The 16,929-nt window shown below is 40.9% G+C and overlaps 1 protein-coding gene across 2 annotated transcripts in view; it reads left to right on the top strand.

The window, feature by feature from the left end:
- Positions 1-16,929, top strand: part of SNTB1 (syntrophin beta 1) — a 240,795-nt gene that overhangs the window by 82,955 nt on the left and 140,911 nt on the right. For both annotated transcript variants that reach the window (XM_082364344.1, XM_082364345.1), the window contains one exon: positions 14,228-14,444. In XM_082364344.1, the coding sequence (XP_082220470.1) occupies positions 14,228-14,444 (217 nt within the window). The remainder of the gene's footprint in view (positions 1-14,227; positions 14,445-16,929) is intronic.

The raw sequence follows: 16,929 nt of genomic DNA on the forward strand, positions 1-16,929 counted from the left end.
ATATCATCGTATTAGTACTGCCTATCAGTAATGTTATGAACCACAAAATTGATTTGAGATATCTTTCAGGCTGCTTGTCCCAGGCTTGTTAAAACTCTGGTTTTAGCCTCTGCCAATGAACACCTGGTTCCAATGTTTTACCACAAGTAATGGTTTGTCCCTTGCACAAGCCAAAAGGATTTTCGGTTTGCATTCTTCTCTAAGTGCAGGAAATATGCCTTCAAGGTCGACCAGCTGTCTCTTCAGGGTGTTCTGAATATGTGCTAAACATGATCTAATTGAAGATTTATAGTAAGTATATGAGTTACATGTATTAGACTCATTTAAGAGGTGCAGATACTGAGACTTAGGGAGGTCAGGAAATGTAGCCATTTGTGGAGGAATCAGTAGCATAAGCCAGATTGGACTGACTCTCAGTCTGTAATCTTTTACCTAAACTATATTGGTTCTTGAATAACCCAGTCGTCTTCCTGTTGTTTAGTTTGAGCTTTGCCTTCATAGCACCCACAACCTCCTCCTTCTTCTTTCCTGCTCCCAGATTAGATCATGGAACATAGATAGTGTTTTAGAACAGGAGGAAGAGTTTAAGTCATCTGTTCATTTCAACAGCTACTTCCTTCTTAAGCTTTGATCTTTACATTTGCCCTTTGCTTGGCCCTTAGCTGTCTGCAGAGAAGATGGGGCAGGGGGCAGTGGTGGAGATGTGGATTACTTGGAATATAAGAAAATATCACTAAGGTTGGAATCCCTAAAATGACTCCTGGGTGATATACATCTGCCAGCTCCCTCTGTCCTAGTGTTCTAGTTCTCTATGTCTGTCTCTGGGAGTTTGCCTTGGTTGGAAAGGATAAAGGGAGCTACGTGTGCCTTTTAAAATAACAGACACTGTACATATAGTATCTGTTTTAATACACACAACAGCCCCATGTGATTAGTATTATTTTCTTCATTTTGAAGAGAAGAAATCTCAGGCTTAGAGAGGCGTAGCAACTTGCTCAAGATCTCAGAGCTCATTCCAGAGAGTAGATTCTACATCAGTTTGGATTCCAAAAGGCAGCTTAGCACAGCACAGTGGGGAAGAGGAGCAACTTTGCAGTTAGATCCAGGCTTGAGTGAAACACCATGACTTTGAGGCTGTGAGGCCTTAGAGTAATTTATTTGACTTCTGTGTTCTCATCAGTAAACTGTGAATAATAAGAGTACCTATCTTTCAAGGTTGTTGTGAGAATTAAAAGATGTAATCTATGTAAAATTCTGGACCTTTAGTTAGCACTCAATAAGTGTTAACCATTATGACTGTTGTATTCCCTCCTCCCCCTGGGATTGAGGTGAAGCTCTCACCACTTCCCAAAGCTTCAGACTCACAGTTCTACTGCCTTTTGATCTCTTTATCTTCATGGATGGTCTGTCTACATCTCAAACCTTACATCTTCAAAACCGAAATAGTTTACTCTCATGTCCCAAATCTGTACTTCTTCACATATTTTCTGTTCTTTTTAATGGCATCACTGTCTACCTAATTAACCAAGGTATTTGAAAGCTTGGATTTTATAGATAAGGAAGCTTAAGAACATTAGAGGTTAAATGATTTGCTAATGACCACACAGAAAATTAGGACCCCAGCCAGGATGGAAATCCAGGTATAATGAGCTCTAAGTACTTTACCTTACATCTTTTTCTTTTTTTCCTTTCTTTCTTTCTTCACTCTCTCACTTATTCATTCATTTTTTTTTAACCTTTCAATCCTATACTTTTAATTGCTTCCTGTCCTTTAACATTGCCTAGGGCCTCAAGTATTATACTGAATAGAGTGGTAATAATGGGTATCATTATTTTGGTTCTGATTTTCAAGGAGGTGCTTTCAGCATTTCCTCATTTAGAATGTTTGATGTCAAGTGTTTTTTTTTTTTTCTTTTGTTTTGTTTGTGTGTGTGTGTGTTTGTGTCTTGTTTTATCAAGTTAAGGAAGCTACCTTCTATTTCTGGTTTATAAAGGACTTTTTTGTTTCATTAAAACTGCTTGCTAGTTTATATTATAAAATGATTTTTCTCATTGAAGTAATCGTATGTTTTTCTCCTTTTCTTCTGTTAACATACTGAATGACATTTATATATTTTCTTATATTTAACTGATCTTGCCTCCAAATAATCCAAATTTGTACTGTGTTCTAATATACTATTTGGCTTGGTTTGCTGATATTTTTGTTTACTATTTTTGCTTTAATTTATGAATGAAATGGGTTGGCAGTTTTCCTTTCTGAAATTGTTCTTGTCTGGTTTTGTTATATTAACTTCATAGAATAAATTGGGGAGGCTCTTTCTTTGTCTATTTTCTGAAATAATTTGACTAAGATCTGAATCATCTATTCTTTGAAAATTTGATAGAATTCACTCATAAACTCTGGTTCTGTTTTCTTTGTGGGAAGAATATTGACCAGTGTTTCTATTCCTTTAAGAGTTATAGGACTAGCCATGCTTCCTATTTCTACTTAGTTTTAGTAAGGTTCCCCCCCACCCTGCCCCGGGAATTTGTGCATTTCATTTAAGTCTTCGAATTCATTATCCTAAATATGTCCGAAGTTTTATTTTATTATCTTTTTAGTCTCTTTTGTGTCTGTAGTTATTTCCCCTTCTATTTATAATACTGGTTTTCTGTTACCTCTTTTTATTTCATCAAACATGCCAGGAGGCTCTCTATTTTTTTAGTCTTTCCTTTGCTACTTTTAGATCTTTCCCTTATGATGTGGAATATTTTGACAATTTGAATTCTGATATAATCATTACAGAATATGTTTATTAATTTAAGCCTCCCAATATCCACAGGTTTTTCCAGCACCAATAGCAACTCATTAGTTATTAGTCACAATAATCTAGCCTGTGTCTCCATGTCACTTGGACCATTTGCATTGCTACAGCAGGGGTTATTAGATGTATTAGATTAGATATTAGATTTAGAACATAAAAGACCAGATTCCAGGTCTGCTTCTTCCTTGAGGTAAGATAGTTAAGCCCTCTGAACCCCAATTTGTCCACCTTTTTTATTGTTAAATTTTCCTATGGGTCTATTTATTACAAAAAGTTGTATCTCTTTGCTGATGCTTACCATCACTCCTTCCTTACCTCCTTAAAAAACAAACCAAACAACAAAACAAGCCCTTCTATCTTGGCTGCTCAGAGTCAAGAGAAGCTTCTGGAGGCTTAGAGGAAAAACTTGTGAGGTTTTAGTCTCCTGGATCTGGCAATCAGATCCAAGAAGCTTGCTTAGGCCTCTCCTCTGCCCTCCTGATCGGTTCTTGTAGTTCTTGGCAATTCCTCTCCCAAAAGACTTGTAAGCAAGGTCAAGCTAAGTTTGGCCTGTAGGACAAAATCCAGTGCATCAGGTGTGACCAATAGGCGTTAGTTCTGTTGAGCAAGATGTGTTTGTGTGCATGTATGCATACTTGGGAGGGGGTAGAATTTGGTGGGGAAAGTTGTTAGGCTCTTACCTCCTGGGCCATGGAAATCTCAAGCAAATAAATGCACAGCCAGATTCTTACAGGACTTGGAGATCATGCATACTTCAGTGGGGAGGACAATAAGTATGAAATGAGATTGTGCCCTTAGAAGTGTTTTAAACGGTAAAGCCTGTTGAAAATGGCAGGTATTCATAACATCGTCCAGTTTAATGGACCCTAATGTTTCAAAGCCCGCACCCCCATCTCCTTTACTCTCAGATGCTTGTACAATCGCTTTAGGTCTGCAGCATATCCAGGCTAGGGTGAAAAAAAAAATCTCAGACATGGCCTGAGCCTGCCGTGGGTAATGATATTTTGTTTACTTAATGCGGTTTCTTTCGGAAAAGCTTGATGACTCTGGGCTTCTGCCGCTGAAAAGTAACTGCAAGTTTACTGAGCCCCAAGTCTGATTTGCAGGATGTTATTACCAAGCTACATCTGGAATAATAGAAGTTTATTTTCCAGAGATACCTGTCAGGAGGAAGTGAGAGCAGCACTTCCTGCCTTTTGACGTAAAGCCCTATTCACACATGATCTTCTGTCTAGGAAAGAGTAAAAACAATATTAGGACTTGAGCATTCAGACATCCTTTCTGCCCATTACTCATTTCCTGTCTTCAGATGTTAGGGTATAGCTGTTAAAACAGTTACTGTATTTTCCGAAGGAAGAGAAACTATGATTATTTGCCATGGTGAAGAGCTTACTGGCAAATTGTTGGAGGATCAAGTCTGTAGACATTGTTAATCCATATTCTCTCAAGTACTTATTAATACCTAATGAATACACTTCAGTCCAATTGTGTGTGTGTATTGAATTATGTGCTGTAGCAACCCCCAGATTTAATTTACGTGCAGTAAATGCATGAATGAAATGATACTTTATGCGCTAAGCACTGATGATTCTGACAGTTCCTAGAGTTAGAAAAGAGATTGGTATTCTTGCAATACATGTTCTCATTTAAATTTCCTAACAACAGTAACAGCAACATAATAGCAATAGTTATATGTGAGTGCCAAGGATGTGTCAGGCACTGTTCTAATGGCTTTGCATACATTTTAAAAATTATTTAATCCTCGTGACAGTTCTACAAGATAGGTCGTGTTATTATCAGGTGAGGTAACTGAGGTTCAGAGAGGTTACATACCTTGCTCAAAGAAGCCCAGCTTGTAAAGTAGAAGATTTGGGGTTCGAACCCAGATTCTGTGACTCTAGAGCCCATTTATTAAACTAGTTCATTTTATTGTCTCTCTAAAGAAGACACTGTTTTCCTCATTTTATAAATGAGAATTCTAAGATTTAGATATTGTAACAAACTGTCCCGTTGTCACATAACTAATATGTAGCTAATAAGCATATAATAATAAAGAAATGTACAGCATGACTTTGCATGGTATACAACCGTGACCTGCCCTCACTGTACTGGAGTCATTGGATTCCGCATCTTAATGAACCACATTCTAGGAAGAACATAGAACGTGACAGCTTGAAGGGATTTTAGAAGCAATCTGTTCTTCTGCAAAGTAAAAGAATCTTTTCTGCAACGTGGGAGAAAGCTCATCCAGTTTCTGCTTCAATGTCACTAGCAATAGGGAACTCACTACTTCACAGTGTTTTCTTACATTGAACCCAAATATAACATCTGTAATTTGTCTTCACTGACTGTGGCTCTACCCTGCAGAGATACACAAAGTGAGTTTGGCACAGCTTTCTGTTCTTTAGGCCCCATCAATCTTCGCTTTTCTAGGTTCCCTTCTAATAATGGTAACTGACCCTTATGGTGTTTACTATGCCAAGTTCCTTAGAAGTTTTTTTACTTATATTAACTCATTTGATCCTCACAATACCTATGAGATAGGTGAAAGAAATAACACATGAAGAAACTAAGTTATTTGCTCAAGAGCTTGGTGATAGAAAAGCTAGGAGTTGGACCCCAGCAGTCAGACTCCAGAGTTTATGCTCTTCACTACTATGAGCTAATGCCTCTCATTTAACCTATGTTTTCTTTATTTCTTGAACCTTTGACAAGCCGGTTATCCTCTTTACCCTCATTTGAACATTGTCTCACCCATTAGGGCTTCAGGTATGGGCTGATCAAGGTGACAAAGAGGGGAACTATCCTCTTCTGAGCACCATACATGTATCATTGGAGCCTAATGTCCTATTACTTTATTATGCAGTCATAACCATGGCCATCCCTAGAACCTTTCTTCACACAAAACTTCTTATAATACAGTTCTCCTATCCTACATGTTACAATGATTTTTATTTTGAATACACAATGACAGAACTTTCCATCTTATCCCTATTATATTTCACTTATTTAGTTTGGGCTTGGGTGAAACTCTTAAATCCTTATTTTGTTATCTGAGGCATTAGGCCCCTCTTCCAGCAACTCTTTAGGGACCTAAAATAGTAAAAGCAACGTCTATGATGTCTGTCATACATTAGGTCATCCATTCACTCCTTTAGGCCCTGAGAGAATGTGGACCAGGAACCCGATAACAACTGGACATCAAATGAGGAAGGTACTAGTGGTTCCAGCCTCCTTTTTGCCAGGCTTGTCTTTTTCTTTCTGTAAAGCCAACTATGTATATTTTATCTGTTTATAAGGTGCTCTAAATGCTTTGTGTACTCTGCAGAGTAGAGCCACCATCAGAGAATACAAATTATAGGAGTAAGATTTGGATTCATATAAGAAAAGGAGTATAAGAAAAACATTCCAGACAAAAAAGTCTTTTTAAAAACATGGCTTCTAAAACTTTCATGGTTGGATAGACAGGATTCCTTCAGGCATAAGCACCTAGCCATGTGTAGAGGCAACGTCCAGAGTACAAGGAAAGAACACAGAAATTGATTAGTACTGGAAGCTTTGGAGCCGGACTCCCTCAGGTCGGATCCTGGCTCTGCCAATTGCTGCTGTGTGACCTTGGGCAAGTCACTTCAGCTCTCCATGCCACACTCCCCTAGCTTGCGAGGTAGGCATTATAATATTCCTACTTCATACAATTGCTTTTAAATAAGCTAGTATACTTCAGACATTTAGAGTAGGGCCGGATGCCTAGTGAGTAGTCAATAGCTGCTAGTTAGTATTCTAAAGCCCTTTGTTCAAACAAGGCCCACTGCCTGTTCGGGTAAATAAAATGCTGTTCGAATGCAACCACACTGATTTATTTACATATTATCTGTGTGTCTTTCTTGCTACAATGGAAGGAAGTAGTTGTGACCAAGACCCTAAGGACCAACAAATTTTATATCTGGCCCTTTACAGAAAGTGCTTGCCAACCTTCATTCTTCAGGATAGAGGACAAGGATTTCTGAGCCTCATCTGTTACTCCTTTGTCTTGAAACCTTGGATCAGTGACACATACTCTTTGGCCTCTGCTACTTCTGTTATAAGCCTCCTTCTCCTGAAGAACAAATCTGTGAAAAATCATATCTTGGAGATCCTACTAACTTTGTCTTTCATTTTCTCAGAACTTGCGTGTTTTACAGCCAGACTTTTGTGTTAATTGCTGTGGATATAGATGAGAATATCAATTTTTTATTTTTTCTAACACTAATGAACACTTAGCATGCGCTGGCCTCAGTTCTAAGCCCTTCGTATGTGTTAGTTCATTTAATCCTCACAGCAGCTCTCTGAAGCCGGCACTACTCTTTATCCCCACTTTACAGATGGAGAAATGGAGCCACCGAAAGGTTGAGAAAATTGTCCCAAGCTCACACAGTTGGCAGGTGGCAGAGGCAAGATTTGAAACTATGCAGTGTGGTTCCAGAGTGTAGAGTTTTCACTTCTACTGTAGTCACTCAACTTTGAGGACCTTATGATTCCACCAGAGAGACCTATATGTGAACAGATAACTGCACGTGATGTGTAAGTGTTTAAATATTTGTAAGATGAACCAGCACAGTGCCTTGCATGGCATAAGCCATCATCATAACGTTTATGTCCTGTTGCTGTTAACATCAGGGGAGATCACCACAAACCATGGTTGGAGCTTAAGGGAGGCATGCCTGGAGGACTTCAAGAAGGAAATCTTACCTGAATTGAGACTTCCTTGATATTAAGAGGAGTTTGCCAGAAAGCTTTCCATGCAGAGGAAAACACATGTGCAAAGAACAGAGGCATGTTCAGAGTATTAAAACAGTATTTCTCTGTGGCTGGTGTGTGGGCCAGGGGGACCAAGAGGTAGTCAACTGACAGGAAGTGGGCAGGGCCAGAATGGCTCTGTAGGAATTAGGACAGACCCAAGTCCTTTAGTGGGTGTCTCTTTCAGAGCAGAGTTCTACATCTGTCTGTTCGTTTATTGCCTCCACCACACCCCGATCCTGCTCATATACACTGGAATGTAAGCACCTCAAGGGCAGGCACCCAGTCTGTTTTGTTCACTGAAATAACTCCAGCACTAAAGGCCATGCCCATAGCAGGAGCTCATTAAATGTTTGTTCAGTTAATGGATAACTAAACCCATCAGCATCCTTCTGGGTGGTTGTAGGACTCATGGAATAGGATACTTTCCCTGGGTCCACCTGTCATCCCTGGTGACAATGAGCTTGCTTGAAGAGTCAAGGCAGGTCACCTCAAATGACTATGCTGTAGAAAATAGGGTAATTTTTGAGTTAGTTTTTAAATTAGAGGCTTAGCAAATTCATAACCAGTTTATTTTAGTCCTGTCTCCACGTATTAAAATTCAGCATCCTCACCCACAGTGTCCTTATGACCTCATGCGAACCTTTTGGTCATCCTTCAAATGTCTGAAAATCCTACCCATAAGGACCCACCTGGCAAAATATAAGTGAAAAAAATATTGGAAAGCGAATGAAAACAATGATTCTTCTAGGCCACTGTGCCAAAGCAAAGAAAAAGTAACCTCAACATAGGTTTATTTTCATTTGTCAGGTGCCCATAGGGTTTGGTAAAAAGTCAGAAAGCACATCTGCCTAAGGCCTAAGGATTTGGCACACATTTTAGCAGTGATGTTAAATGTTTAACAGTGATTTCCCAAGGAATCATCGAATGTTTGAAGGATAGGAGCCTTATTTCCCACCCCTGACATGTGAGGAGAATGAGGTCCGGAAGGTGAAATAACTTGCCCGGGGCTGGAGAGGTAGTTAGCGACAGGGCTGGAACTGGAACCAGGTCCCCGTCTCCCAGGGCCAATTCTCTTTCCAGTTCACCGCTCAGCCTCCTGAGAGATTAGCTGTAGTTTCGGAGAAGCTTATATTACCTCTTTCATCATTTCTTGGTCTTTTTGGAAATATTGATGATCTCCCTCTGCATCTTTCCTAAGATGACCCAGGAAATGGCATTAAGAGAAGTCTCTTGCGTATTACATTGAGTCAGCAAACCCCATTGTCAACAACTTGTCCCCAATTTGCAAGTTTCACTGAAGGTCCGGATACTCAGGTTTCTTGGCTCCAGCTGATCCCTTTTCCCCTTAATCACATTAGAAAATGTACATTTCATGTTCACATCCCCTAGAGTAGTGAAATATTTCTTTTCCTCCTGTAATCTGGAAATCCCTTTTTTGGTTGTTTTGTTGTTATTTTTAAGAAGAAAATTTGTACATAACAGAGGGACTTGCTGGTTCTTCAGAAACCGGCCTGGTAGGAGAGTTGATTGGATTTGCCTAAAGCATTTCCTCATTAGTAGCCTGTGTGTGCTTTTCCTTTCAAATGTCACCTGGCCTCCTCAACAAAGATTTAATTGTGGCAACTTGGGGCCTTTGCAAACGTGGGCTTTCCTGAATGTTCTTTTGAAATCTTCACAACTGTCCATCTTTCAGATGAAAAACTGGAAACATATTGAAAGTGACTTGGTGCGTTATTGGTTTGGAGACCACGTCTCATTTCTCTTCTCCCCCTTTTTTGTAAGGGAAGATTGGAATTTTAATTGCTCAACCATGGTTTTTAATTCATGATGCCCAGAAAGGGCATGGTTTATTAATTAGTCCTGATTATGAGGTGCCCTGAGCCTGGGCCTGGCTGCTTCTTGATCAGTTTCAACAGCTCTTTGCCTGAAATTACTGTCTGTAAGCACATGGCGGTCTAATTATGCAGACACTAGCTGTTCAGTTCTGCCAGGTTAAACCCTCTATTATACATATGACAGTGCCTTAAAAGGCATTTGTTGAAATGCCATAGTTTACTAGTTCAGCCTTACAAAATCCAGCTCTCTTATGTTATAGGCAAATGGCCTCTTAATTGGATGTTTTCTCCCAGTACATGAAAACGTTGGCTTAAATACACAGACACACACACACACACACACACACACACTCATCCAATTAATTTTTTTAAAAGTGCAAGAAACAGTATTGCTTCATGGTTAAAGGTAAGGACTCTGGAGCCAGACTGCCTCGATTTGACTCATGTGTCTGCCACTTTCCTGCACTCTAACTTGAGTTTATGAGTTACTCTCTCTCTCTCTCTATTGCACAGTCTAGTAAAATGGGAATGATTGCAATGTCTGTATCCTAGGGTTGTTGTGAGGTTCAAGTGAGTTAGTACACAACAAACATTTATCAGAGTTCATGAAACCTAGTTATTGTGTTTTTTACTGATTGCTCCAATACATTTACTTGTGGTTATATCTTATAAAATCTAGTTGTGTTAAGCTGGCACGGTTAGGGATATCTCCCTGTGGCAAAAGCTAAGAATTGTCCCCTAATGTCTATTCTCTTTTTCTTCCACAGTAATAGCCTCCCCTCCCACCAACTTTTAGCCAGGTTGGCATAGAATTGTCCAGAGTTAAGAGTAAATTTCTTTTCCATGTAGAAGTGGCCATGTGACTAAATTCTGGCTGATGGGTTGTTAAGTAGATAGTGTGTCAGCTTCTGAAAAGTGACCCTGAAGGAAGAAGGGTAGTGTGTCTTTGACTTTTTCCTTCTTCCTACTGATGGGAATTTGGTCATGATGGCTGGAACCCAAGCAGCCCTCTTGGGTCATTAGATGGCAGGTTAGCAATGTAGAGCAGAAAAGGAGCAGAAGCCTGAGGACCTAAAAACTTCAGGGAGCAGAGTTGCCCTAGCAGCCCTTTTCTTTCACACTAGACTTTCGGTAAAAGCAAACCTCTATATTATTTAATACACTATAATTTGGGGGACCTATTGCTGTCAAATCTAGTCTTAGGTAACATCTTACCCTCCCTGAATTAGACCACACTCATTATTTTGATTGCAGTATATAGAAATTTCAGGACACTTGGCACAAAGAACCACGGAAAGTTTTCACACACTCTTAATTTCCTATTAGAGGCACTGCTTTACAACACCCAGACATGGCTGCAGTGCTTTCACTCTCCGAATGAGGGGACTTAGCCTTAGGCCTCAGTTGGTGATTGGAGAGGGCACTGCTTGACAGTAGAATTATGCTCATAACTGATGGCCAAATCTTGTAGAAACTACTCGGGATATCCCTCGGAAGGGATAGTCTGACAATTTTATTACTTCCCTTGGGCCAGAAATTGTGAGCCTCTGGACAAATCCAAGACAATTTTCTTTTGCTCTCGTTGCTATACCCGAGAACAAGTTTCTCCACTTCCTATAAATATCAGAAAGAAGCAGGACTCCTGAACAAAGGAACTTTAAGCAGGATTGTGGTGTTGTTGCTTGTTCTTCCTCAGGACAGATATGGAAATAGTTCAGTGATCTTAGTGTATCTTGCTTAGGAGCAATGATGATAATCTCTTAGTCTCCTTTATTTCCTTGAAATTGAATCTTATTTTCTGGTGGTGCCAGAGATCTCAAGACTCATTTAGGGATTTTGCTGAGCCGTCTTCCCAACAATGGTGAAAAGGAGAGGTGACATCTAAAGCTCTCAGAGGAAACATAGATTCTAAGGAACAGTGCCTGATTTCATACTTGGCACATCATGAAGAGTATGATAAATGTTCTTCTTTATCCCCCTTCCAAACTGAGGTCCAATTTTCCTTTCCTATGGAATTGCGATAGAAATGATAAATCAGAGTACATTATATAAATGAAGGACTGTTATTCTTACCTCTACTTTTTAAAGTCCTAGCTACCCTTTAAGGCCAAGTTCAAATGCCACCTACTCCATGAAGCATCCCTGGATTCTCACCTCCACAATGCTCACCCCCTACTCCAGCCAGAAGGATAATAATACAATCAAAGTAGAATCTTCAATCTCAGGTGATACTTGAATTTCCCATATATCAATAAGTATAATTCTACAGTATACAAAGCTAAGCAGAGTTCTGGCTTCTGCAAAAACATTTTTAGAGATGGAAATTCAGTACCTTCAAAAGAGAATTTATTTATTCCAGTTTTTAGACAGCTTAATTCTGCCCCACTAAATTTTCTGAATTTGTTTGTAGGTATGTCTGTGCTCCTCTTTAAATACACTGCCCATAAATAAACAATATTCCTTGAAATACACTGTCCATGAATCACCTTTCTTCTTCTGTAACTGCAGCCTGTGCTAACAGGTTTGCAGCGACCATGGAGCTGTTTTCTCCCAGTTGCACTTATATTCAGTGAAAACCCTGAAATCTTCTTTTTAAATATGTGTTGGTGCTAAATGATATCTCCTCTGTCTTAAATTCATGTGGCTGGTTTTGATATTTAGTTTGGGTCCCCCAATATATAGTTCCATATGGCATGCATCTGGGTATGTTTGGTCTGCTTATTAAATTGTTGCAAACCTAACCTGTCACTCAAGCCCCTAGATCCATTTGTCTGATGAATTCTTCCAAGGTCCTTTATTCTTATTATAGCTCATTCTGCTTTATGCCACAGTTCATGTACTTGTTTCATGCGACTGTCTTAGGTGAGGTTCCCTAGAAGCAGAGCCTCTGTCTGGGGAATCGGGCAGCAGCTCTATAGTCTCCCAGGTTTGACGGCTTCTGATGGTCCAAGAGCAGTTTTCCAGAGCAGGAGAGCAGCTAAGAAGTGTTCTCAGCCAACGCACAGCAGCTAGGATATAGGTGCCCTGGCTGCTGAAAAGGATCTGCTGGGACACCAACAGCATCCACTACAGTCAGCCATGATTTTGTAACTCTTAAGTATGGAAACCACGTATTGTTTTTTCCTGCAGTCTCCATGAACCTGAGTCCAAGTCTTACACAGGGAAGGCACTAGTTTGTGGAATTGAATCACCAGAGATCTGGAGGAAGTGCCCCCTGGTTTGCACCCATTCCAATCCCCTGCCATTTGTAACAACAAATACCCCTAAGGGACTTAGCCAAATCCCTCCCCCAGCCCCAAGCAGCAGAGAACCAGACCATGTAAGTGACAGAGAGAAGGATATGGAAGCTTATATTGCATATTCCAAGAATCCAGTTGCCCTGTCAACTTGAAAGCTGTCCAAGGACCAAATGCTTAAATTTAGAATTGGCAAATACCACCTTAAGACCAAGTAAACATATCAAAGAGCAGAATTTTAGTCCGCTCCATTCAGCTTTTAAACGATTTTGTTTCTTTAAATTTTATAAAGTAATATATGCATATGGCTAAACATGAGAATGGTATAAAAGAGTAATAAATGAATAGTAAAGGTCTATTTTTCCATCGTCTTGACTTTCAGTTCCACTCCTAGAGCTAACTACCGTTAACATTTTCTTGGATTTCTATTCAAAAATAGTTGTAGCTATACGAGGATAAATATCTATGATTTTATACACAAAATGAGTACAGTATATGCACTGTTCTCTAAAGTTTTTTTAAACTGTTAATAGATCTTACAGGTTTTTCTACATCAACGCATCTATAGCTATCTCATTTTTTTTAATGAATATATAAACGTCTTACAATTAATTTAACCTGTCCTCTTTCTTTTTAGTGGACATTTAGGTTGTTTCTAGTTTTTGGCTCATACAAGTAATATTTTTGCCATCACAGATTTTTACCATTACAAAATAAGTGTTCTTCTGTGTATTTCTTTGCATATATGTTCTTTTTAAAAAAATTTTTTAAATCTTATTTATTTATTTTTGACTGTGTTGGGTCTTCGTTGCTGTGCACAGGCTTTTCTCTAGTTGCAGCGAGTGGGGGCTACTCTTCATTGCGGTGCGCGGGCTTCTGACTGCGGTGGCGGAGCATGGGCTCTAGATGCGCGGGCTTCAGTAGTTGTGTCATGCGGTCTCAGTAGTTGTAGCTCAAGGGCTCTAGAACGCAGGCTCGGTAGTCGTGGCGCACGGGCTTAGCTGCTCTGTGGCATGTGGGATCTTCCCAGACTGGGGATCGAACCTGTGTCCCCTGCATTGGCAGGCGATTCTTAACCACTGAGCCACCAGGGAAGTCCCTGCATATATGTTCTTAATACTATTAAATTGAAAAGCCTATCCTTGCTTCTCAACAGAATAATGGAGACGTGGATAGCTAATGTGGCCACCAGATTCCCTACATCTATACTGAATAACTGTGTGTCTTTTAGCCTAAGATATGCTTTCTCACTCTCTGCCCATTTGTTTTTTCAGCCTCTTTCCCAGAATGCACCTCATAATCAGAAAAGATAGAAATGTCATAATTGAAAAAAGCTGAGAGTAATTCTCAAGTTCAGGTTATCCTGATGGCAAGTTCTAAAAACCACGTTGGTACATAATTTAAAGAACAGACTAACTATTATGACAGGAATAGAAATTCTGAATCTTGTTCAGATTTTAAGAGTCTCTGTTTAAGAGCTTATCTAATACAAGTTTCAAAAATGCCATCAGACTTTCCAGAAATTCAGCCCTGATGTACTGAAAAGTGCTTACTGTTGTCTTTTTGCTTGCAGTGAAGTATATGCGGGAAGCCACACCCTACGTGAAGAAAGGCTCCCCAGTGTCCGAGATCGGGTGGGAAACGCCTCCGCCAGAATCCCCTCGGTTAGGGGGCGGCTCCTCAGATCCTCTGTCATCGCAATCCTTCTCCTTCCATAGAGACCGGAAAAGCATCCCTCTCAAGATGTGCTTCGTCACTCGGAGCATGGCCTTGGCTGACCCTGAGAACAGGTAAAGACGGCTAACGCCCTCCTCCGTATCTCAGCTGCTCTTTGGCCTCTGCGGTTGAAAGAGAGCTTTTTTTTTTTTTTTTTTAATTTTTAAATTTATTTATTCATTTATTTAATTTTTGGCTGCGTTGGGTCTTTGTTGCTGCGCGCGGGTTTTTCTCTAGTTGTGGCGAGCGGGGGCTGCTCTTCGTTGCGGTGCGTGGGCTTCTCATTGCGGTGGCTTCTCTTGTTGCAGAGCACGGGCTCTAGGCACGCGGGTTTCAGTAGTTGTGGTGCATGGTCTTCAGTAGTTGTGGCTCACGGGCTCTAGAGCACGGGCTCAGTAGTTGTGGCCCACGGACTTAGTTGCTCCATGGCATGTGGGATCTTTCCGGACCAGGGCTCGAACCCGTGTCCCCTGCAGTGGCAGGCAGACCCTTAACCACTGCACCACCAGGGAAGCCCTGAAAGAGAGCTTTTCTCAGGCTGTACTTGTGTTCTGGAAACACTCGACGGTTTCCAAAGAATAGCCTCAAAGGACCACGATGCAGGAATGTATATGTCAAGCTAGGCCTCCCTCTCTTTCTTCCTCCATCCTTCTTTTTCTTCCTTTTATCCTCATGAAGAATCTGTATACTAAGCTCTGGTTCTGGAAGAAGTTGAATCAATGGAGTCAGGATCTTATGTGTCTTCCCTGGGTCTGCCTCTGCCAGTATATGTGACTTTGGGCAAGTCTCTCGGAGCACTGAACCTCAGTTTTGTCGTATGTAAAATGGAAAGAGTTGAAATCAATACCTCGTTGAGTTGTGAAGATTAAATGAGGAAATCCATGTGAAGTGCTTAGCCCAGGAAAACCTTCCATGGATATAAGCTATAATACTATGTATTATTCCTATTGTTTTTTTTTTTTTGGCTGCACCATGCAGCATATGGGATCTTAGTTCCCTGACCAGGGCTCGAACCCCTGCCCCCTGCATTAGAAGCACAGTCTTAACCCCTGGACCACCAGAGAAGTCCCCAATACTATATATTATTGATGTTACATAACAATAAGCAAATAGGCCTCTCTGGGCCTCGGGGTCCTCAACTGTGTACTTGGAGGGTTTGATGAGAGCATCCTTAACACTTTCGGCTCTGAAGCTCTCTTTATCATCAAGAGAGAAAAAGGAGTGGCTTCGATCCAGGCCTGGAGTGCTATTTCCCAAAGTCTATACATGACATCTTTGCCACAGGATAGATATATAACCCAATCCATGGCAATTAGAAGGAATCCAGGCAAGATGAGCAAGTATTTGGGGTCCCTCTTCCCCCAGAAGTTTTCCTTTATCTCTGCTGCACAGAAAGCATACATCTGGAAGGAAAATAAAAGACATGTAGAGAAGAGAGAGACAAATTGAGCCAGTGAAGGGGGAATCGTGGTGACCTTTGCATCCTCATTCAGATGCTAAAAAAAGAAACAGCTCTACTGGCCCTTATTTACAATACGAGTGGGACAGCTGCAACCCCACCGGAACCCCAGGAGGAAGTATTTGGCTGGGTTCCGACCTGCTGATGGGGAAAACCCAAAGGAAATAAGAGCAGGGAGAAAGTTGCCTCCTTGGCTCACAGCTCAGTGCTTTTTTTGTTCTCTTCCCAGTAAACTTATGCTAAGGAAGCCGCTAGCCCTTCTGACCCCAGTCAGCTGCAGGGTCTACCCCGCTCCCCCGCCCGCCTGCTACATCAGTTCTATCTGCATAGGGATCAGAGAGCAGCCATTGTATGAGCGAGCCAGGGGGTATCAGCAAAAGATGAATCTGAGAAGGCAGACTGGGAAGGAGGCAGAATTCTTAGATGGTCCATTCCCACCTGTTCTCTGTTTTGCTCCCCCTCCCCTCAATTTCTACCACTTTCCTGGGCCTACAGTTGACATCCTGGTTCCTGAGTTTCCTCTTCCCTGGGCTTTTACCCACTCAGTCAGACAAGTCCTTTCGCCCAAGAGCCTGAGGTCTAAGCTTTCAGATCTGATGAATTCATAATTTATCCAGTGGCTGTCTTGTGCTGGGCAGCATGCTAATTACTTCAGCCCAGAGACTGCAAAGTGGCAGCCTTTAGGTGTCCCCAGCCCACAGATATGTTTTTTTAGTGGTCTCTCTAGGGTTGCAAAGAAATTTGAATTAGTTGCCACATTGAATAGTCAGAAAATTTCACATTAAAAAGCCAGATTTCTGGACTTCCCTGGTTGTCCAGCGGTTAAGACTCTGTGCTTCCACCGCAGGGGGCACAGTTTCAATTGCTGGTCAGGGAACTAAGATCCCGCATGCTGCGTGGTGTGCCCCCAAAAAAAAAGAAAAAAAAAAGGTCTCTGCAACTTTCACATGGGCTATAAGAAATTATTAAAAAAAAATAAAAGCCAGATTTCTACTTTCCTAGAAAAATTAGAAGATCTAATGATATCATTAGGCCTATATTGCCGCAGGCAGGCCTCCCATCTATAGGAGCCCAGTAGAGTCTTCTCCTTTGAAAAGGGA

This window comes from Balaenoptera borealis, assembly GCF_965194805.1.
Source record: "Balaenoptera borealis genome assembly, chromosome: 17".
Classification (NCBI taxonomy): Eukaryota; Metazoa; Chordata; class Mammalia; order Artiodactyla; family Balaenopteridae; genus Balaenoptera; species Balaenoptera borealis.